Raw genomic sequence first — 22,568 nt, 5'->3', positions numbered from 1 at the left:
CATAAAGCACTGGTGAACCAACCACCTGGTAAAGAATAAGATGCAGAAACTGAAAATATTTTTAAAAAACTGAAATATGTACACAAATACATTTATTAACATTGGATAGTGTTTATAATAAATGCAACAAATAACAGCTAACAACATATGGTCAGCTCTCACATTCCATTACATTAAACATTAACATTACAGTTAGGGAAACGACTAGTCTTCCCTTGGTAGAAAATATATTTGTGTCCCAAGGAATGCTGACCATTAATGAATTGTTAAATAACACAATGTCCCAAAATTTGTATGTAAAAAGCAAAAATATCTTTAAAAAAGTCAGGATGATTTCACTTTAAAAAAGCACTATGGCACTCTACCTCACCTGGATATGTACTGTACAGGAAGTAAAAAATCTCAAATGCCAAAAAAGACCGTAACTTTACAAAAAGGTGACACAATTCAAAATATTGTGAACGAACACACTAACTTTCTTTACATTTTGAATAAATAGCTGTGTAGTGGCCTTTCATACCAGCTACAACAACCTTCTGGAATAAACATATGGCAGTATTTACAACAACAAAAGCCAACAAATACGATTTGTTTCGAATAACAAGAGGGCCTGTTATTTTACTATATTGTACTTTGTTAGTACTGCTGGCAGTGACATGCCCTGCACTTCCAATAACTCCAGTATTTCAGAGTAACAATGAAGTATTGAAGTATTATATTAGTACTGCTGCCCCATACATGTGCTACCAGTGAACCAACACTTATAAAAAAATATTCAGGTTCATAGTTTTAATTCAAAAATAACTCTTTTGCTGTTCTAGCTGAAATGACTATGTAACCCCTACGCCCCACCACTCCGCAGAATGTCAAATGACCCAGATTGAATATCCTCATTATACCGGTAAATCCTGTCAAATCAGATCATAGTGTTCCATACTGCTACACATCTGATTTTGATGCGATTGGTCAAATCCGACCTTTGTAGCTACCATAACATTACTAAAGCCTTACCATCAGTGGTAGCCTTATCATCAGCAATATTCCAGCTATATGACTGCGGTCAAGTCTCGGCCAGACAATCCAGTGATTGATAACATGAGCAACAGAGATTCGATCCACGCAATTGGGATACGATGACATGCATCAACCAAGTCAGCGAGCCTGACCACCCGATCCCGTTAGTCGCCTCTTACGACAAGCATAGTCGCCTTTTACAGCAAGCATGGGTTGCTACAGACCTATTTGAAACCGGATCTTCACTACCATTCAGCATAATGCAGCTTCATTCTACGACTGTAATTTGAGTTTACAAGACAGAGTACATATACAAGATCTGTACTCTGGTCTAGTGGCTCAAACTGAAAACTGTATGGGAACAGGACTTCATGAGCAATTGTGTCAGGGTTACATTATCTACATTAGTCCAAAGTTTTTAACATTTTGGGCTTCTTTTTTGTCACATACTTCATGTTCGTGAATATATTTACACATTTTGACTGCATCGGTGGCAGACAAAGTCAATATATTATATCATTGACAACATCTTGAAAAGTGATCAAAATAAGACTTTAATACTGCAATATGATATATAAAAAAACACTAAGTAACTACTCATACATGCACACACACCATATTCACCTTTTAAGTGACATCTATGTTTCTGCTCTGATTTGTCACTGGTAAATTCACTAGCAAATTTAAGCTACTCAATAGATCTCATCAGTCTCTCATGTAGGAATTGTACTCTTACATGAACAATAGCATCATGGTACATTTGAATCAACACATCAAATCAAATCACCTCCAATTTCCTCTTGAAAAATCAATCATTACATCATTCTGGCAAATTAAAATCTAATAAAAGCTAATAATTCTACACATGCAGAACAGTAAGTAGCCAGATATTAAAATAAGAAATTATACAAAGTAATGTAAAACAACCTCTCAATAAACATGATAAACAGACAAAATTAACAAAAGACAAAAGGGCAAAGTCATCCATAACCCCCGCATTGGTAAATACGGGGTCAGGTTTTTTTTCCTAAATATATTTTTCAAGTTTCCATAGCAACGACTTTGACTAACTATTGTGGTACTTAGTGTTTGAAAAACATACACTTCTTTACCAAACTTGTCACATAGATTGGCCTAGTGGTGAACTGGTACTTTTTGATAGTGATACCATTTCATTTGCAATTATTACAACTTGTTTATGTATTCACGACATGTAATTACCATTGCGGGGATTATCTATGACTTTGTCCTTTTGTTCATATCAATAATTGTTCATATCCTTCAACATATTCAGTATTAAGACTTCTTAAGACATACTGGTTAACTATCACACAAGACAAAGACTAAAAAACATACATGGCAACTTAAAACATTCGGAAACTGCTCCAAAAAATTCAAGTCCAATGAAATAACAAACTGTTCATATAAAAATGTGGCATTTTTATCCTTAAACATGTAAAAAATGCCTTGGATTAGAACTCATGTCAAAATCTCAAGCAACACAGTCTTGCATGGAAGCTGATGTTGTGTTTTATATTCAGTGTAAAGAGCATCCTGAATCATCCAGTGTATTGTACCTTTATTCTATCACGGGAGCAGTGCACTTTACCGGGCACACTTTTTCAGATCCTATTAGCGCTGTTTGGGCTCAAACGCGCTTCACCGGCTCGGTTAATTAGTGCATTAATTAGCTAACGCTCTACCATTGGACCAAGAGTGCCATCACCTGGAATTTGTGCTCATTTAACGGGTCATTTTCACCTCATTAACCTGCATGCGCTGATGTCACACCTTCTCTATTCATCTTTCCGGAGAAGCCACACCTACTATTGTCCATCAAAATGAGTAACCAATCGACCGACGAAACGTGTTAAAACGGACATTACTCTTATAGGACTACTCATTGGATTATTTGAAACACTTCAAAAAGGTAAGAATTTATGGCTAACCCTAGCCCTAAGGATTGAAAAGGGGTGTTGGATCGGTAAGGTGTGTCAACTCCCTAAGATTGAAAAGGGTTGTTGGATCCGAAAGGCGTTTCAGTTCTCTAAGATCGAAAAGGGGTTTTGGATCCGAAAGGTGTGTCAGCTTTTTAAGATGAGTAAAGGGGTGTTGGATAGCCAAAGCATGTCAGTTCCCTAAGATCAAAAAAGGGCGTTAGATTGCCAAGACATGTCCGCACCCTGAGACGAGTACGAGTGTATTCGATCGTGGGCCACGGTAGTGGTATAGCAAGACAGCGGTAGCGCTATAGCGCAATAATTGAGCTGTTGGTAGATGGTGAAGCTGCGCTGGTAAATTGCATTGTTGCCTCTATCATAATATCTTGCCTGGACCAACTCAACACCTTACCTTTATTTTAGAAGTTACGTCACAAGCTCCATCACTCTAGTCACTAACAGATCTACAGTCTCTGTTTCAAGTACATGAAAGCCAGCAAAGTATATAATGTTGCAGATTTAGCTTTCGATAAGTCAGATGAAACACTCCCACTGCTCCAGGTGGATGCCGTATTGGCATATTGTATGGATGAAAACTAGTCAAATAGGGACGGATGGCAAATTACAAGCATATCAAATATGCGGAAAACAATTCTATTCGCTCTCATGATTAATTTTGGCACCAAAATCCGAATGTACAACTCAGGGTCTTTGAATGATCACAGCACAATATCATAACAATACTCGTCAATTCTACAAAGCGAGCAGCACGGTACTTATTGGATTGAAAAAATATGACTCGTACCGGATAATGACCAGTACTGCACACCCCGGGATACAAATCAGCACTAGCCCATAGCAGTTGCAATGTTAAGGTATCCTAAAGGCTAGTAGCATTTCAAACATTGTTTAAGGTATTGCTATACGTTATCAGTATTGGGTCTAGGAGACTTTCTTGGTTAATTTCTACCCCTGACACATATGGATGAAACATTATCCCAACCACTGCATTCCCCCTCAGGTTTAAACATTCAGGAAGAACCCTTGGGGTTTTTCCTAGGCTAAAAAAGGTGCTGAAGCCCCTTGGGTTTATCCACTGGAAGAGGGTTTTATATTTCATACAAGCCCTCTGAGGTGTTTTATCAACATGAAGAAGACTATGTAAAATGTATACGTATCAAGACACATCTTTATATGACTATTAAACCTTTACACACTTCAGTTCAGAAATCAACATAGATCCTGTAGCAGAATTGACTAGATAGCACAACACTATATACAGCAAGAATGCATTGAATTCATCTTAGCAAATCCTTGAAGTTCCTTAATGCTTTGCTTGACTTCATTGACAAACAAGGGTTTATACCATTGGTCAAAACTAAGTCCACGGATCATTTTTGACTGGTGGTTTATGTGAAATAACTAGATTTTGCGAAAAAAGTAGTCCCTCCGGATTTTCACTCGTCTCGGGCTAATGAACTTGTGGCCATGTCTATCCCTGACATGTAACAACAGTGAGCTACAAGTTTCTTATGCTGCACTCTCACAGTGCCAGATCTGGTGGGTGTGCTTGGCTTCACCACTGATTGAATCTCGGCATAGAAAACCTCACAGATTCAAACCTAGATTTACCTGCTTAGGCTTGATAAAATAAAAGAATAGGTTTTCAAGCAATGGTTTTTGAAAATATAGGGTGTGTGTTTGTTCAAACTAGTATGTAACCAACTAAACAGTTGTGTACAATCAACCTGGGTAAGGGCCTCCCAACATAAATGTATTCCTTGACAAGTAAAATAGTGGAATACAGTATTTGACTACTGTTGGATTTTGAATATAAAAGGATTTTTAGTTGTTTTTTTAAAATGGAAATAATAATGAAATGTGCTGCAGACTTTGTGATGAAGAGGGCGGTGCCTGACAACCAAGATTATTATTTTTTTAGCCTTCAAGGCAGGGGTCCGGAAAATTTAAAATCCCAATCGGACATTTGCATTTAGGCCACGCCCCCTTCAAATGGTGTATTACATTAAAAGTTGTTATGTATGGTGTTCCCTCATTATTGCGTGCTTCGGTTATAGCGCACGGTAAAGCATGGCTCCTAAAATTTACCAACATTTTTAATAAACTCAAGTTTTCCAATCACACGATATTTTTTCCCCCATCTCAGAAAACATTATCAGCTGATCACCGCGATCACATAACACCGGAAGTACCAGTAAACAAATCCGAACTGAAGTACGCAATTTATTCCTATCATTATGATATCTGGTAAACTAGAGTTTGCAATATATATTCAATATTTCATTCAATAATCATAATAATGTTTACAATAATTTCGGCGAAATTGTATGTGAAGTGATCAGTCGATCGCACAACTCACCGTTATTTACAGCAACCACGGTCAGATTACCACTATTGACGCCTTGAAACGAACTTTAGTTGCAAGAGAATGGATACACATATCATAAATGCTGTACCATGACTCGCTAAAAGTCATATTTGAGGCAGTTTGACTATTAAATGTCAACATTAAGTTTTTTTACAAAGTTCGAGGCCAATATTATTTTGGCCCAAAATCAGCATGTCAGTAGAAAAATTTGTATAACATATTCCTGGTTCATGCTAATACAGTATAACAAATATGGCTCTGTAAAGGTGACTTGTAGTTCACTGATAACAGGATCTAAACAGAGAAGCGGCTTTGAATGAAATGTTAAAATACCTCAGAATTTAAAAAACTAAGAACCTGATAAAATCTCAATTTAAAAAAATAAAATAGTTTCCTCATTTGTCTGCCACGGCTTTAGGGGTCCTTAGGGGTGTGCGCTTGACACCTGATGTTGATGGTTTTTGCAGGTCCGTTGGGTATTCACTTCGTTTGGGGGTCTGCTTTGTGGGAGTGACTATATTGCCTTCTGAAACATATGCAGGACATGTGAATGATTCATATGCTGAGCCAATGAGGGGTGCAGGTGCAATCACTGCCTTATTAAAGCATCCTAAATATTGATGCAATTGGAAGTTTTATAAGTGACAGGGTATATTGATAATAAACCTATTTCAAAGCTGTATCTAACTTTGAGAAATGTTTTCAACACAAAGACTACAACATTCCAACATACATTGCTTCACAGATTAGCTGGATATATTAGATAGAACAATGAAGAACAAAGCCAGGTTTATTTCACAATAAATGTTAACTTGTGAACACAAAAAACAACAACTACACCACTCTTTCTTTCAGAGAGCTGTATGTAGGGGTATACTATCCAGCGCCCAGAACTATGTTTATCTCCCTGATAGGGGCCAGGAATGCACTGGACCCGCCACTGATAACTAAGTAAATCATCATTGGATGTTTTTGTTTGTTTGTTTGTTTGTTTGTTTGCTGCTTAAAGCCGCACTAAGCAATATTTCAGCTATATGACGGCGGTCTCTAAATAATCAAGTCTGGACCAGGCAATCCAGTAGCTGACATCATGAGTATTGGGATACGATGACATGCATCAACCAAGTCAGCAAGCCTGACCAGTCAATCCCGTTTGTTGCCGCTTACAACAAGCATAGTCGCCGCTTACAACAAGCATAGTCGCCTTTTACGGCAAGCATGGGTTACTGAAGACCTATTCTACCCCGGATCTTCACGGGTCTTTCCACAATGTCACCTATGAGGAGGTGAAATATGATTAAAGCAAATGCCTACCAATTTTACATGCCAATTAGTGTTTGACTGAGTGAGAGTGAGTTAACATGGTTAAGAATAATACTGCTTTGAACAATATTCCAGTTATATCATGGCTTGTCAGCTTAATGTGGACAGAACGCCATAGGTGATGCAGGTCTTAGACGTTCACCACTTTGGTGAAATCCATGAGCACAGGTATGGTGCTGACAGACCTATTCTACCCCGGATCTTCACGACAAAACCTAGAAACATAATCAGGACGAATCTGGATTTCTGACTCCTAAGGGCCACAAATTGGGCACCTTAAACAACTAGGCAACCCTTGCCGCCACACACGTCGCTATATAAGTGCAATAATCTTGGACGCGACGTTAAACCCAATTTCACCTCACCTCACCTTGCCGCCACTAAACAACTGATCATTCGACAACAAATTTACAAACTCCACAACCCCGATGCTATTGAAGTTACTTTGAAATATAGGACCTACTTTGTACCTTGAGCTGTTGTGCATCAACTTCGACCACCACAAATGACACTGGTATTGACGACGGGTCGAAGACACTTCTAATAGTCACTGGAACATTTCTTCCTTTCTCGTCTACAAACACGTCCCCAATCTGCTGATGTATGCTTTTACTTGAGAGGGAGCGGATGTCAATGAGGACTGCAAGAGCAGCTCCTGTCTTCAGACAGGATGGCAGGACCTTCTGAAAGGCTTTCCGACAGTACGCCTGGAAGTTAACCACAGTTTCATCAATCTGCTTCAGGACCATTATGGTCGTATGACCTGGAGTCCCAGATTTGGAGGACTGAACATGTTCAACAATGTCATTGACACCATCACTTTCCTCCGACTCAGGTATCAAAATGTCTTCCTGGGGATGAACAAATACATGACCAATGTTCCTAAACTTCTCCCCAGTCCACTGGAGAATCGTATCCACCTCAAGTCTGCCCATCTCCAAATCTTCTTCATCTGTTTTTTTGGTAACCACGGTAGCCGACGTCCACGTCACCATGTCAGGCTCGCCCTGTCCCGGCATAACACCTAACTTCTCCCGCATCTTCCCATCCTCGTCAATGAAGTCATCCAGCAGCAGCACAAGGGTTCTCTTGCCATCAGGCTTGAAGACGCCTCCTTTCTGCCCTAGTTTGGAGATCTGCGTGGTGACCCTGGTCCAGTACAGATCGTGAGTTTGGTTGATGATGTCCTGGTTGTTCAAACGTTGCAGGAAACCTCCCTCGACCTGGTACAGCTTCTTATCCTTCCCCTCCAGGTACTCATTATCAAACATCAACTTCGTCACCTCTGGGATGTCTTGCTTTCTGAAATGTGTTAATCAAAAAGGTGAGTGAGGGAGTATCTCAGTCATGTCATGACATGTCAGCCTGATGTGGGAGGAAAGCCCCGAGAGATGCAGGTTTTAGATGAATACCAACTTCGTAAAACCCCATCTCCACGAGGCAAGACTGCCCTTTCAAGACAACTGTGCTAAAACATGCTTGGGAGAGGACTATCATATACACCAATAGTCCAATCAGAGAACATTTTACAAAATCAACATCCAGGACATGAAACATGGCCTGATCTATGGCCACAGCCACTGCATGTTGAAGTTATTCCAACCATTGAACAAAGACAAATATTTTCGAAGTCTTTCCAAGTTTTCCAAGTACTTAGTTACTTTTATATATTTCAATGCAATCTTCATTGTACTTTAACTTGAACGACTGAAGGCTTATCGCAGTTACTGATATGCAGTGCTATTTTTAGACAAACCATGCTGAGCGTTTCATGTTACCGCAATGTGCAGTGTTACTTGATACTTTAGTCTGTATGCCTCTGTTATTGTGAGAGTGAAATTTGACAGAAATACGGTAACTTTACTTTGGTAATCTGTCCTTTGTTTGCCTGGTAGCCACCAGTTGTGTGAAGCCATCAGAAACAAGAAAACAGTGTTACTACTATCCCCCGCCATGGGGCACATTATGTTGTTAGTGCTATAGTAGTGAATAACAGGGAAGTTAATGTTACCTAGAAAAACAAAGAGTCCTATAAAGCCTTGAGAAGAAATAGGTTTGGGTGGCTCTGTTACAAGAAAATCTGATAAAATGTGTAATGAATACACTCTGGAAAAAATAAATTATGGCACCTATTTACAATTGTCTTGATAATTAAGTATCTCTTACAAAAGTCTTCAAAGTTTCTTTCGTTTAACTTCAGTAGTTTCTAAGAAAACTTCTTCAGACTCAATGCACTAAGTAAAATAACATGGATCAAGGGTTCTCTTCCAAACCTAGGTTTTGAAAAGGGTCACTTCTAAACCATCTTCCCGAGGCAAGAGAGTTAACCGACTTTAAAAGTACAGTTTCCACCCTTGCCGAACTAGGCTGGAATTCAGCCAGTGGCTATTACGAGTTATGTCCTTTCTATGCCTCTCCTGTTGACCAATCAGATTCAACCTCTCATATCACTTGCATTTGCTTCGAACAAAACGTAGGCGCCCAGTCAAGACGATCTGATTGATAATCAAGATCTATATTGTGATAAAACGAGTCTTACATCGCAAAGTGCATCAAATCACGTGAGCACCTTGATTAAAAGCATGAAAAGACTTAGAAAATAACTGTTGACAATGAGTTGGCGGTGCACATGCTTTGCAAATCCTGCAATCGACCGAAATCTGCATGACACTTTACGAACCGGATTTCAATTTCGGTGAGCGATTGTGATTGGACTATGCATAGACTCGTTAGTCCAGCCAAAATGTAACTCCATAATACCAGCCTAGTTTGGCAAGGGTGGAAACTGGACTTTTATAGTCAGTTAACTCACTTGCCTCGGGAAGATGCTTCTAAACCTGCTTTGAAGTTTTACATTTCAATTGTAATACCTAGGTTTTACAATTAATGTTTCATTAACTTGCCTCTTGATATGAACACAATTGTCTTTGATGATTGGTTAAAAGGCAAAATTAATTTTTTTTACATGAACTTTCATAACGTGAATTGAAGCTGCAACCTCACATGTCATGCTAAGTTTTGTAACCCGCTCTTTTCACACTGAGCTACCAGTGCAGGTGATGAGAAATTCTTCAGTTTATCTGCAACTAGTCCATGCTGCATGTGGTTTTTCTCTTGCACGCCTTGATCGAAATCCCTTATATACCACAACACAGTGTTGTTTCACTATAAGGTATGTCAATGTTTTTTTATTTTTACTTGTATTTCTTGCAGTTAGACGTTTCATAAGTTAGATAAAACACGCCTCCTCGGTTTTGATTGAGAATGTAAAACCTTCAGCTCAAGGTTTTACATTTTCAACCCAAACCTCGGAGGCGTGTTTTATCCTATACATAGCCTGACTCAAATATAGACTATGTCTGTTCTTCGTGAATCATGTACATAAATTTGTTTATCATCCAAAATTGGCTCCCACTGGAGATACCGCTAGAATGAGATCAAGCAATATCTACACTGTAGAATCTCGCTGCAATGAAATTACATCACAATGCTTTGCAGACCACTGTGATATCATTGGTTACCGTGACGTCACAATCAAATGACATCACTAATGGCTCTGCTACTGAAGCTGTTAGCAGTACTTTTTACACTGAAGACACTGCTAATTACTGTCTACAAATTGAAAAAGTTAGAAGAATAATGTTGGATGATAAATAAAATCTCCCTTGTGTCTTTTGATATCAAACATATCAACACTCGATAAAAGTGGCAAAAACCTCGGCAAGCCTCGAAATTTTTCTACTTTTAACAACTCGTGTTGATATATTTGATATCAAAAGACACTCGGGTGAGATTCTCTATTTATCTGCCTAACTCACACGAAGCGCTCTGTCAAGTCCTGAATGAAGCAGATCATGCTTTGTTTTGGGAGACACGGAGTGTGGTCAAGGTCCTGCCAAACAAAGATGTTACTGGTCTTCACGTCCAGCTTCCTGCTGACTTGTTTCTCCAGCTGCTGCCTCAACTTCAGGGTTAGCTTGGCCTCACCCACAATGCACACGGCACAAGCTGCAACAAACATCACAACAATTAAATATTAGATATATCAAACTATCAAACTATTGCAACTGTTGCCCAACGATAGTACCATATCATTAGAAATTAATAAATGCCAATACTATTGTCAACAGTAATGCACAACAATTGACAGTTTCAATAAGTCATACGTAAAACACAAATTATCCCAATTTAAAATTTGCCTGTGTATTAGACTTCATTACATGTAGTACTACTTCAGATTAGAGTTACTTCCCTTTGGGATGAATTTGCCACCAGGAGGCACATGTAAACATGGTCCAGCGTTTGACACTGAACAGAATTCAGTGGTCCAAAGGAACAGCACATAGAAAATAAATCTACTGGTCCTGTTGAATCTCTATGGTCCTGACCAAAAATGGTTTTAAAAGTTATTTGCTTCATTGTGCAATTAGAGTGAGAAACAAGCCAAGAAGGTAACTTAACCAAATTCAGTGGTCCAAAGGAACAGCACATAGAAGGTAACCATGTCCCCTGTAGTGTTGTTTCCATTGCTGTTTTTGCTTAGAATATTAGAATCGATCTATCACTGATTTCAAAAGTCAAACTTTAAATTACTTTGTTCGTCTTCAAATAAACACTAGACCACTGGCATTTATTTAATCTGTTTAATTTGGCTGGTCCTTAAGAAAATATGCTAGACCAGTGTTAGTGTCGAACACTGGTAAACAATCAACACTGGGCCATGTTTGGCCAGCTAAACCAGGGGTTGACGATATGAGCAACTACCTACAATGACACACAACAACCGAGTCACCAAGACAAAACACCGCATTTAATAATATTGCTTCTTATATTTTGTCTCACAAGCAATGGTCGCCATGAACATCCCCGCACATGAGAGATTGAGGGAAAATATTAAAATGTGTCAATAAATTTTTTATTGATCAGCTAATACCACATTAACATGTCAACCTGTTTAAAATCAGAGTTTAGTTCACTCTACAGCTAATCAAAGAACTGAAGACATCCGTATTCGTGTCACCTCAGAACGACCTTTCACCCGACCAGTCAGAGCATCACTTGCCAGATCAGGAAATGTGACAGTTGGAAAGTGTTTTCTAATCATGCAACCTTGAAAAGGTTAACACAGGGTATTCAGAACAAGTTAATTGCTTTACGACTGATTCCGTCAAATCTCTCACTTTAATATGAGATAAACATTTCAACAACAGAGACTTTGCATAGCCTGAGGTATGTACTGCCTTACAATCTATTAGGCATTTCAGAATGTTCTTTTGTTCCATTTTCAATTTTTTCATCATAGAGAACATTGTCAAAATATCTTTCAAAGAGTAGTCTGGAAAGGAAGTTGATCTGGAAGGAAGTTATCTGATCGACAAGGTCGTCGTCCATGGTAGTCGCCATCATTGTGAAGCTATACGAGATAAGCATGATAGGAACAGCGATTTGATAGGATATCGCGTTTTCATTACAAGGGCCATACTCACTCACTCACTCACTCACTCACTCACTCACTCACTCATTCAAGAGAGGATTTCTGAATGACTTTGTAATCAGTGCTTAAGTATGGGATGGCTGTTTGAGTCAACTGATGATAAATATTAATACCAATAATGTTGAAAGGTAGGTAGGGTGATTCATTGATTCCACGACTCGTGATCTACGCGAGGCGGGGGCCAGGGCTGAGCCAAAAAAAAGTGGCCTTGGTGTGGCAAGGGTAGAAAATAGGCTTTGATATGGGCTTGTGGACACACATGCCTTGGGAAGATGAACTACATTATGACTTACTGTCCAGTGTGCTCCCACGTGAAGTAGGTGGAGGTTTAGTGAAGGACTTCTCGTTGCTCGCCTTCCGATCCCCTTTGTGATCCACCTTCCGATCCCCTTTGTGATCCATCGTATGATTCTCTACCGCCGAGTTGGTCTCACTCTTGTCTTTACCACCAGGGGATGTGAAAGCGTTCATTTTTACAACCAACTTCTTTCCATTTTTTTTCTTCGAACTCTCAGCACTTTTTCCAAGTGACAATCCAGTTGATGTTTGACTTTTTTTATTGTTTTTTTTCTCAGGGCTATCTATCTTAACACACTCAATAGTAAGTTCAGGTAAATTACGGTTTGAAGTACTTGCTTTTGCCTTCTTAGTTGGCGAAGAATTGACAGATATATTGTCAGCTTTTCTTTTCTGTTTTGGTGTGTCACTTCCATCTGAATGGACTCCATTGCCAGTGTAGTTGTCATCGCAGTTGCCTTTGCTGACGTCACTGCCGTTATTACTTGACGAGAACATCGACTTGTCTCCTGATTCATCCGGGAGGTGTTTCAGAGTAACCTTTCCAGCGGGGTGTTTAAATGGGGATTCGGTATCACTGATATTTACAAAAGTTGTATTTGTGTTTTGAGAAAGTGCATCATAGTCGAACTCCTTATAATCTTCGTCATCTTCACAGTCCCCTTCATCATCACTGCCAACATCACTGTTGTTGTTGTTACTGGATGAAGTGGAAAGGTCTGAAAGTGATGATAACATGACCAATGTTTAATGAATAATTCCATGAATTTACAGATCCCCAAAAGAATATGTTTTGCAAAAGGTACTCATATGTGTGTCATTCTTTTTTTTTTCCTAACATAATTAGTAAAATCTAAATATTTTTTACATTTGTACACTTATTATACTGCATTACTGCTTGATGCATCTACTGCTTACCTAGCAACAAACAAAACACCGCCTAGCGATGGACCTTGATGAAGAAAAAATGTTGATTCTGTTTTCAGTCTACTTTTGCAAGGACCCATTACTGCTGTCATGTGACTGTCCGTTGTGATGTCACATCTGGTCACATTTGGTTTAAAAACATTTTTTGAAGCTATGGTGGGGAGGCAGGTCTACGACGCGTGGGCCCAAGTCAAGTGCCGAACGGTTAAACTCGTTCAATCTCATCCATCAGAAAGAATTGAGGATGGTCCATGTAAACAAACAGTAAAAAGAAATTAGCGTAAGCTAAAACCTAACAAACTGCATTACCGAGCTAAAAGCTAAAAGCTGGGTAGAAGGACGATGTGCCAGACCAATGGCCTTAGCTGCCCGCACCGAATAGCCTTTAGCAATTAGTGCCCTTTTAAGACAACGCAAGCGTGCAGATAAAATCTGCCTGGCGTTGGGTGAGGTAGTTTGCTGTGAGGGTGGATGAGTAGGTTGGGAGGGGTAGTGGATCGTGGTTGATGAACCACCCCGTTGCTGGTCACCAAAGTCAGAGCAAGGCCCTTTCTTTCTTTGATCTTTTGTATAATCCTGGAAAGTTGTTTGTTTGTTGTTTAACGCCGCACCCGAGGCAACAGAGTTAACTGACTATAAAAGTCCAGTTTCCACCCTTGCCAAACTAGGCTGGTATTATGGAGTTACATTTTGGCTGGACTAACGAGTCTATGCATAGTCCAATCACAATCATGCAACGAAATCGAAATCCGGTTCGTAAACTGTCATGCAGATTTCGGTCGATTGCAGGATTTGTAAAGCATGTGCACCGCCAACTCGTTGTCAACAGATATTTTCCAAATATTTTCATGTTTTTAATCAAGGCGCTCACGTGTTTTGATGCACTTCACGATGTAAGACTCGTTTTATCACAATATAGATTTTCATTATCGATCAGATCGTCCTGACAGGCCGTTGCCATTTTGTTTGAAGCAAATGCAAGTGATACGAGAGGTGGAATCTGTCCATAGGACAGGCATAGAAGGGACATAACTCGTAATAGCCACTGGTGGCACTACGATCAAACCCAGGAATTACAGCCTAGTTCGGCAAGGGTGGAAACTGTACTTTTAAAGTCAGTTAACTCTCTTGCCGCGGTAAAGTTGCACTCAGCAATATTCCAGCTATATGACAGAGGTCTGTAAATAATCGAGTCTGGACCAGATAATCAAGTGATTGACATCATGAGCATCGATCCACACAATTGGGATACGATGACATGCATCAACCAAGTCAGGGAGCCTGACCACCCGATCCCGTTATTCGCCACTTACGACAAGCCAGGAGACATATGTCATAAGTTGGTGGTTCTGGTGAGTCACAAACAGATCAATGTTTGGTTGCCTGAAGCACCAGTTGGAACACCCCTAATTGAAGTTTCCATTCCATGGGAGCCACCCTGTCTGGCTGGGATAGGCGTCGGCCAGGATGTTCCGGCATCCAGGATGTGCTGGATTACCAATTTTAGTCCCAGACAATCCTCTAGATGAAAGAACCTGAACTTCTGTTGCAGAAGGGAGTGAGAGTGCGTTGTTGCTTGATTGAGCACGCTCCACACCACCATGCTGTTGTCGGTGGATATTGTGAGTTGGGTGGACTGTAGCTGTTCCCGTGTGCTAAGTCTGTAGTACGCTGTACAACAGCCCTGAGGCTGTCTGGCCCTGTGAGTGAGCACCTCGACCCTGAAGTGAGGCGTCTACGAAAAGATTCGGGGCTAGCCCGGACGCTCAACTCTATCGTCCACCATTTGAGACGAGTCCTTGGTAGAGTAGAGTGATGGCACTCGTTGAACAATCATCCTCATCTTGTCCGAGTCCTTCTTGGATACAAAAAGGAGAGATAGTAAAAGGCTGGTGTTAACCCTGGGGCATGTACAATCTCTACAGCTCTTTTCTTCTTCAACAAGATGTCTATGCTGAATTTTAGTTGGATTTCGTTGGATAATCCCAAGGTGGAGGAGCTGTGGTCAACGATGGAGCTACCTCTATGTTCAGACGGTAGCCGTAGCTCAGTTCGTTGAGTATGAAGGTGTCCTTCAGTACGGCTCAGTTTTGACAGAAGAGGCTCAGTCTCCCACCTACGGGGTCGTCGACGATTTGGACGACTGAGGAAGGATGTTCCAAGTCATGATTGTCCAACGCTTCGATGTTTCCCCCTCTTGTCCTCGCCCCTGCCTTGGAATTTCCATTTACAGGAGCCTTGTGGTTTACCACGAAAAGAATCCTGAGCCTGCTCCTTGAGGGACGAGCGTTTCGGCTTGTAACTGCCCGACCTGCCAGTTCGTTGGGATAAGCTTTGGGACACATGCTCTAATGCCTTAAGAGTGGTCTCATCCTGAGCATTAATGGAGACCTTATCATGTGTCAGTGTCTTGGTCATTGAACAGAACGCTAGCTGACCATGGTTGACGGAGGAGTCGGCATTTAAACTCTGAATCCCAGTTGGAGAGCGCTAAGAAACCAAGCCTGGGTGTAACAGTGATCTCCACTAGGGCTGCTCGGAGGTGGTTCCTCATGTGGTCAATCTGATGCTGTTGAAAAATCAACAAAAGTCTGAAAATGGTCTTTGCAGTTCAGGTTAACCTCATAAATCCTGTTTCATCGTGCAGGTTGTGGACGCTAGTGCGGATAAAGATTTTAGTATACACCTGATTACAGTTTCAATGAAAGCAAATCTAGCACCTGGGACTTTCAGCATGGTTGGTTTCGAACAGCCAGTCATCCTCTGCAAATCCTCATCTAAAGCATGAGCCTGGTCCGCTACAGCAAAGACATGGATAGGAAAATTGTCCTTCCTAAATTTTGGAACTTTGAATGACGGCGCAAGCGTAAGCTTGGAAAAATCTTCATCTAGCGCAGTAACCATATCCTTCAGCATAGGATCCACTGGTATAGATGAGGGCTGTGACCATATGGTATCTCTGGCTCCGGGGAAGGCGCTACTGACTCTTGACGGTCTGCTACCCCTCAGGAATCTGCACTAGGCTAAGGTGAGTATTCCACTCTACAGAGGAATCTCCATCCTCGTCGCCTGATACATCTGATGAATCAGAATGGTGGTGATGTGCTCTCCTCGTAGGTGAGCAACTTCGGCTACGGTACATAGCTCTTACTCTAGCAGAGTGCTTTGAAGATGTGACAAGTGAGAGTGGTGTTGGTGCATACTAGTTGTAGCAGAGTGTGTATCTGGCGTCTGATAAATGTTAGACGCAGGTGTAGGAGCTAGTGCTTGGGTTGTCTGAGGCGTAAGTATTGTAACTGGCGCTAGAGGTTGATACGTGGGCTCAGGCGTCTGGTATATGTGTGCCATTGACTACTGTAATCGGCAAAAATTTTATGAGTTTTAAAGTGTATGAAATATAAACACTTGAAACTCTATGTAACGCCAAAGGCTACAGGTATTTAAATATACATAAGCATGTTAATACCTAGCCGAGAATTGCAAACAAACTTGACTACCTCGGTAAGAGGTAAACAAATGTAACGCAAATTCAAAAGGCGGAAACAATGAGCCACGTGGCGAAATAAAAAAGACAGAGTCTTCTTACGTGGAAAACATATAAATAATATGGAAAGAATACATCACCCGTCGGAGACATAATTGAGTGCAGTAACAAAATGATAACTCCTAATTAAGCGAAAGTTGAAGCTACAAGCGACACACGACCTCCCTTGACGACGAGCGGTAATATAAATTGGATGTGACATCACAACCAGTCATATGACAGTGGCGGTGGTCCTGTAAAAAGCAGACCTGATTTGGAAACAGCTTTTTCTTTTTTTTACCAAGGACCATCGCTAGGTGCTGTTTTCTTTGTCAAAAGGTAAGCAGTAGATGCATTAAGGAGTAATGCAAGTCTAAAAGTTTCATAGTACCCCTGGTAACTCAGTCGCTATGTGACCTCGGGTTTGGCCAATTCGGAGCCTCCATCATTTGGTTGTGGGCCATTTAGTTTGGAAAAGGGCTGGTAACTTTAAAAAGGAGCAAGCCCTGCAGGCTATATACAAATTTGTTGTTAAATCTACCCCTGGGATGGGTATAACTCCCAGAAGTCAAACAAGTCGAGCTCTGTGCAAGAACTATATGCAAACACTACAGTTGCCTGATATTGAAGCGATGTACAGAATAGAGTCCGCAAGGCTATGAAAATGGGACATGAGAAACAACCTGACCACTCATTGGTCAGATCAGTCACTGGTTTCCCTCTTGCTGAAACCAGACTGTAGTTTGAAAATGGATTCCCTGCACAAACTTAATTGCAAGTGGCAACCACAATGATTAGTTGGGAGGGGTAAACTTTCCCAACAGCCCATGCTTGGGACAGGAGAAAAGAATGTAATGCAATAATCAACCAAATCAAAAGGAAGTAACTCACAATGTTTCAAATTTTTCCTGTATTTATCTTCATGTTCTTTGCAGCAGAACACTCTGAAACACAAAATATTCCATCATAATCTTCGGGTAGACAATACTGATACAAATGTTATGCAAAGAGTTCTGAATACGACGCATTTTGTATTTTGTTTTTGCCACACTCAGCAATATTCCAGCTACATGACGGTGGCCTGTCTGGACCAGACAATCCAGTGATCAATATTGTGAGCACTGATCCATGCAGCTTGGGTATGAGGACAGAGCCTAACAACCCGAGCCATTCGATGTCTTACTTGTATTCTGTATTCTTCAGAAGCTGCAACATTCAGTTCTCAGTTAAAATAAGATATTACCTTGATTTGAATGAGTCAATGTTGTTTAAAGCAAATAAATGATCAAATTTGGGCTAGGGCAGCCAGTAGTTGACAGAATCCAGATTGTTCAGGTATAACACATAATCAGTCAGGTTACCCACATTGTGATACAGACCCGTGAAGATCCGGGGTAGAATAGGTCTTCAGCAACCCATGCTTGCCATAAAAGGCGACTATGCTTGTTGTAAGAGGCGACAAATGGGATCGGGTGGCCAGGCTCGCTGACTTGGCTGATGCAAGTCATCGTATCCCAAATGCGTGGATCGATGCTTATGATGTCAATCACTGGATTGTCTGGTTCAGACTCGATTATTTACAGACCACCATCATATAGCTGGAATATTGCTGAGTGCGGCGTTAAACAAACAAACAAACATTGTGATACAGACTGCACTAATAACCATATGTTTAGATAATTGGGCCAACCTTTTTAGCCTTAAAGAATTTTTAACTTTTTCACCAATGAGCACACAGCTAACATGCACAAACGTCAACATTTCATGCCTGAGAACATGCACAATCACAGGCAGTGGTTGAGTTCGCTCAAAGTCTGTCCAGTAAGGGTGATCTTCACCTGTAGAGCACAGTTTTCTCTCCTCTAGTCTTGATATGAACAACCAGTCTCTTCGTGACAACATCGGGAGACATCTTGGCACAGTAGTAGTGGAAGGAACGTCTGCAGGACCGTACGGCACATCCTGCCGTGGCTCCCCGAGGGACCTTCTTCCTCTTCTTGCCACATCCACAAACAAAACATTTCTGCAACAGTAACAGCACGTCCAACAGTGTTGTGTGAATGGTCTGCAGTGGAACCAGGTCCATTGTATGGCAAACACTCAATCCATTGCCCTACCCAATATAGAGGAGGCGGAATAAGACAATATTAAGGTTGAAAAGGTTTCCGTGCACCATGTTTATAAACTCCATAGTTCAAAGTATTTTCCATTGTATAGTTGCGTATTCAAATACAGTTCATATTTCGGTTCCGTTATCTGCTCATTAAGTCAATATTTTATCCTATATACTTTGAGACTGCCTCCGTGGTCTAGTGGTAGAGCGACCGCCCAGAGAGCGGAAGGTCTGGGGTTCGATCCACGACCGCGTCATACCAAAAGACATTAAAAGATGGTACTTGTTGTTACCCTGTCTGGCGCTTGGCATTAAGGGGCTAAAACAAGGACTGGTCGGCTCGGAGTCAGTATACTGTGTCTGAGTGGGGTATTCATGTTAAACTGCGGCATGGTATCTCAGTGAGCTAGCACTATAAATCGGCATCAGCCCGGACTAATACAAGCAGCCACACACACATACACGTGCATGCACGTCGCTATATAAGTGCAATAATCTTGGATGCGACGTTAAACCCCATTTCACCTCACCTCCTATATACTTTGAGTATAATTAAAAAATATAAAGTCCAATATTTGATCTGATCATGGATCACAGGTTCTTGACATAAGAATAGTAAACTGTACTCAAAAAGTTTCTAAAAATAAGGTTCTGCACATGTTTCAATCTCCAGAGCAAAAGTTATGTCCCTTGTTTTGTTTACTTAGTGTTGCAATCTTCAGAATGACACTCACAGTTTGCTTTCCACGTTTGTATTCATCCAAAACTTTTGCAATCTTGAAGCCTCCAAAGTGGCTGAATTTATATTGCGTTAGAAGGGCCGAATATTGCTGAAAATACAAAACAAATAACATGAAAGTCAAAACTCTAAAATGATAATGCTGGTTAATGCTCTGCATATTCATATCAATGATATTAAGTTTGTTTATCCATTTAAGAAAAGAAGACACTGGTTACTTTTGTACAGCACCTAATATTATGTATTGAAAATTACAATACACTGAACTACAAAAATGTCAATAAACATATTATACAAGGAAATATCTGAAATGTCTTTTTCTTCACACCTACCACCTGAATGTTTTGAATACAATTTTGTAATAAATAAATAGAATTATGTCTAAGACTTATGTAGTAAATAACAACCAGGGTTAATTTAAGACATTGTTTGCATCTGTTTACTCACCATGCACTTGTGATGAGCAACGACCCATCCTTCATCTGTTATTTCCGAGTGCAGCATCCCACAGATGTCCTCAGCATCCTTGCGTCGACAGAAACCACAAACACCTTCCTCCATAGCTACACAAACAAACCACACATGATTGGTCATCATAGTTCATACAGATGCTGCTAGTTGCCTTTTACGGCAAGCATGGGTTGCTGAAGACCTATTCTAACCTGGATCTTCACGGGCCCGTCATACACACACAGAAGAAATGTGATATCATCATTCATGTTGATGGTTGTTTGTTGGTTAACACTGCTCTTAGCACAAATCCAAGTATATGAAGGCAGTCTGTAAATAATTGAGTGTCACTCAAACCATCAAGTGATTGACATAATGAGCATCAATCCATGCAATTGGGATACAATGACACACAATCAACTAGTCACCTATAAGCATAGGTTGCTGGGGAACTACATTCTTAACCTGAATCCCCACTGGACATATGCACACAACCACAAATAATAATCATCAATACATTTCCAATATCTAACCTGTTTAGAAAAGCTATCTGAATGATGGAGACAAACAACATGAGGAAAAAACATTAAAGTGAAAGAAACAGGTCTTTACAATTCACATTTCAGTGGATCATTTTAACAGGCAAGTAATTAAACAGACTAATGACAGGGTTATCATGGTTTGTATGCTCATCAGTGTCTTCTTGCCATTAACTACTTATCAAAATTCGGCTTCTAATTGCCAATCACAAGCACTTGACTCGTGATTACGTTTTTATACGTTTCTATTATAGTGCTTGCTTTTTAACAATACGATAAAACCTTAAGAAACAATTCGCCAGGAATATTTTTACTTGCGACACATTTTAAGACTTATAAATGCTGTTAGTAAATGTGTTTGTTGATAGCTTTTTCCTTATTTTGGTTCTGACATTTAGATCTATACATTTTATGTAATCAGCTGATATCAACATATCTATTTCAAAATACCGGTTATTCGTTTGATCATGTCATCTCGACACTAACTGTTGACATCGCTGTTCTAGAATTCGGACATTGACTTGGTACGTAACGTTTTGGAGAAATGTGAAATTTTGTTTCGAAACTAGGTCTCTAAATATTTATCTCCACCATGACACGCGCGTGTGCCCATGATATCTGAAGGAAATGGTGGAGTTGTGATATAAAATAATCATCTCTATTCTCAAGGTACTGCAACATTACTACGTACTGTGTGTTGCTTGTGAACTTTTTTTCTATAAACTGATAATATTCAAACATCCATCTATCAGTAAATGGCGCCAAATTTCTCAATAGTTCCTTGCAGTAAAACATTCAGTTGACATCGTACAATTCCGTACTTAAAGGACCACGTCACTAAGATCGAGATAACTAAAAGACAAAAGACATTCCGATTGAAAACACTACTGGGCTCCGGTCTACATATTATATGTAAGAATAGAACGGAAATAACCTTGAGCGTAGAAGAAGGAAACCTTTATATAAGCGCCATCTAGTAACTATCCAGGGGAAATAACCACCACAGGCTTAAACTAGTTCCACTGTTGGTTGGCGCAGCAAGGTTGCGCCAGTGTTCGGTGGTTCTAGACTGGTACCCCGTCCTTCGCCGCCGTACAAAGTGCGCAAGCGGTCAAGGACAGGCAAACCAGTCAGTCACTGGTTCCCGCGGTGACTTGGAAATAAGACTTTGTCGCGGAGCATTTCGGGACAAACCGAAAGTTGAGTGTGAATTCAACACGTATTAATAAGGGATAAGCCGAACTCGCATCTTTCCGTAACCTTGTCCCGGTACGAACCTTTCGGCTAACCTCGCCCCTTTCCGCCCCTTTTCTTCAACTGCAAAGACGTCGATCCATTGGCCACCACTCCATTCGTCACAACTCGCCCCTTTCCGTATCTGTATTCGGCTTGTCCCGGAATAACACGAGTTGATCACGAATGGGTGTTGCTCATGAATGCATGTTAAACTTACGGAAATGTTACATGGAGGCACGAGCGCCACCTGACGACGCTGCGAAGGAATTTTAAAGTGTCAGCACTAATAATAGCATATTGGCATACGCAATAATTGAGTTTAGACAGTGCGCTATCCCCAAATAGCGAATCCATTGCTAGGCAGAGATTCTAGATCGATATATATATACATGATATTTTTCAGACTCTGCTTAAACATAAACCCTAGGTGCATGGTGCAGAGCGGCCCATGAATGCTTTCATGAATATATATATATATGTTGAGTGAGTGAAATATATATATATATATTTCATTCACGGGACCATAATGTAGATGGGTGGAGCTGTTTCAGCGAGCACCCTGTGTAAAATTACTTAACATCAGA

At 40.4% G+C, this 22,568-nt stretch overlaps 1 protein-coding gene across 5 annotated transcripts; it reads right to left on the bottom strand.

Moving 5' to 3' along the window:
• Positions 1 to 5,367: 5,367 nt before the first annotated feature.
• Positions 5,368 to 22,166, bottom strand: LOC124131410. 5 transcript variants are annotated; one of them, XM_046494708.2, is made up of 9 exons: positions 22,026 to 22,166; positions 20,207 to 20,322; positions 19,755 to 19,850; positions 18,746 to 18,930; positions 17,799 to 17,851; positions 12,454 to 13,176; positions 10,485 to 10,674; positions 7,130 to 7,968; positions 5,368 to 5,869 (listed from the first exon to the last, which is right to left on the bottom strand). In XM_046494708.2, exons 2-9 carry the CDS (start codon positions 20,318 to 20,320, stop codon positions 5,739 to 5,741), a joined length of 2,331 nt encoding a protein of 776 aa, XP_046350664.1. In that variant the 5' UTR covers positions 20,321 to 20,322; positions 22,026 to 22,166; the 3' UTR covers positions 5,368 to 5,738. The 5 variants fall into 5 exon arrangements, with proteins under 5 accessions (XP_046350664.1, XP_046350656.1, XP_046350649.1 ...); XM_046494700.2 differs by lacking the exon at positions 22,026 to 22,166 and adding an exon at positions 21,683 to 21,858; XM_046494693.2 differs by lacking the exon at positions 22,026 to 22,166 and adding an exon at positions 21,440 to 21,639.
• Between the last annotated feature and the right edge of the window lie 402 nt (positions 22,167 to 22,568).

The sequence above is a fragment of the Haliotis rufescens genome, unplaced genomic scaffold (genome assembly GCF_023055435.1).
Source record: "Haliotis rufescens isolate VD_foot unplaced genomic scaffold, xgHalRufe1.0.p SCAF_20, whole genome shotgun sequence".
NCBI lineage: Eukaryota > Metazoa > Mollusca > Gastropoda > Lepetellida > Haliotidae > Haliotis > Haliotis rufescens.
Note: the sequence above shows the minus strand (reverse complement) of the source record. Positions and strands in the feature narration are given on the sequence as shown.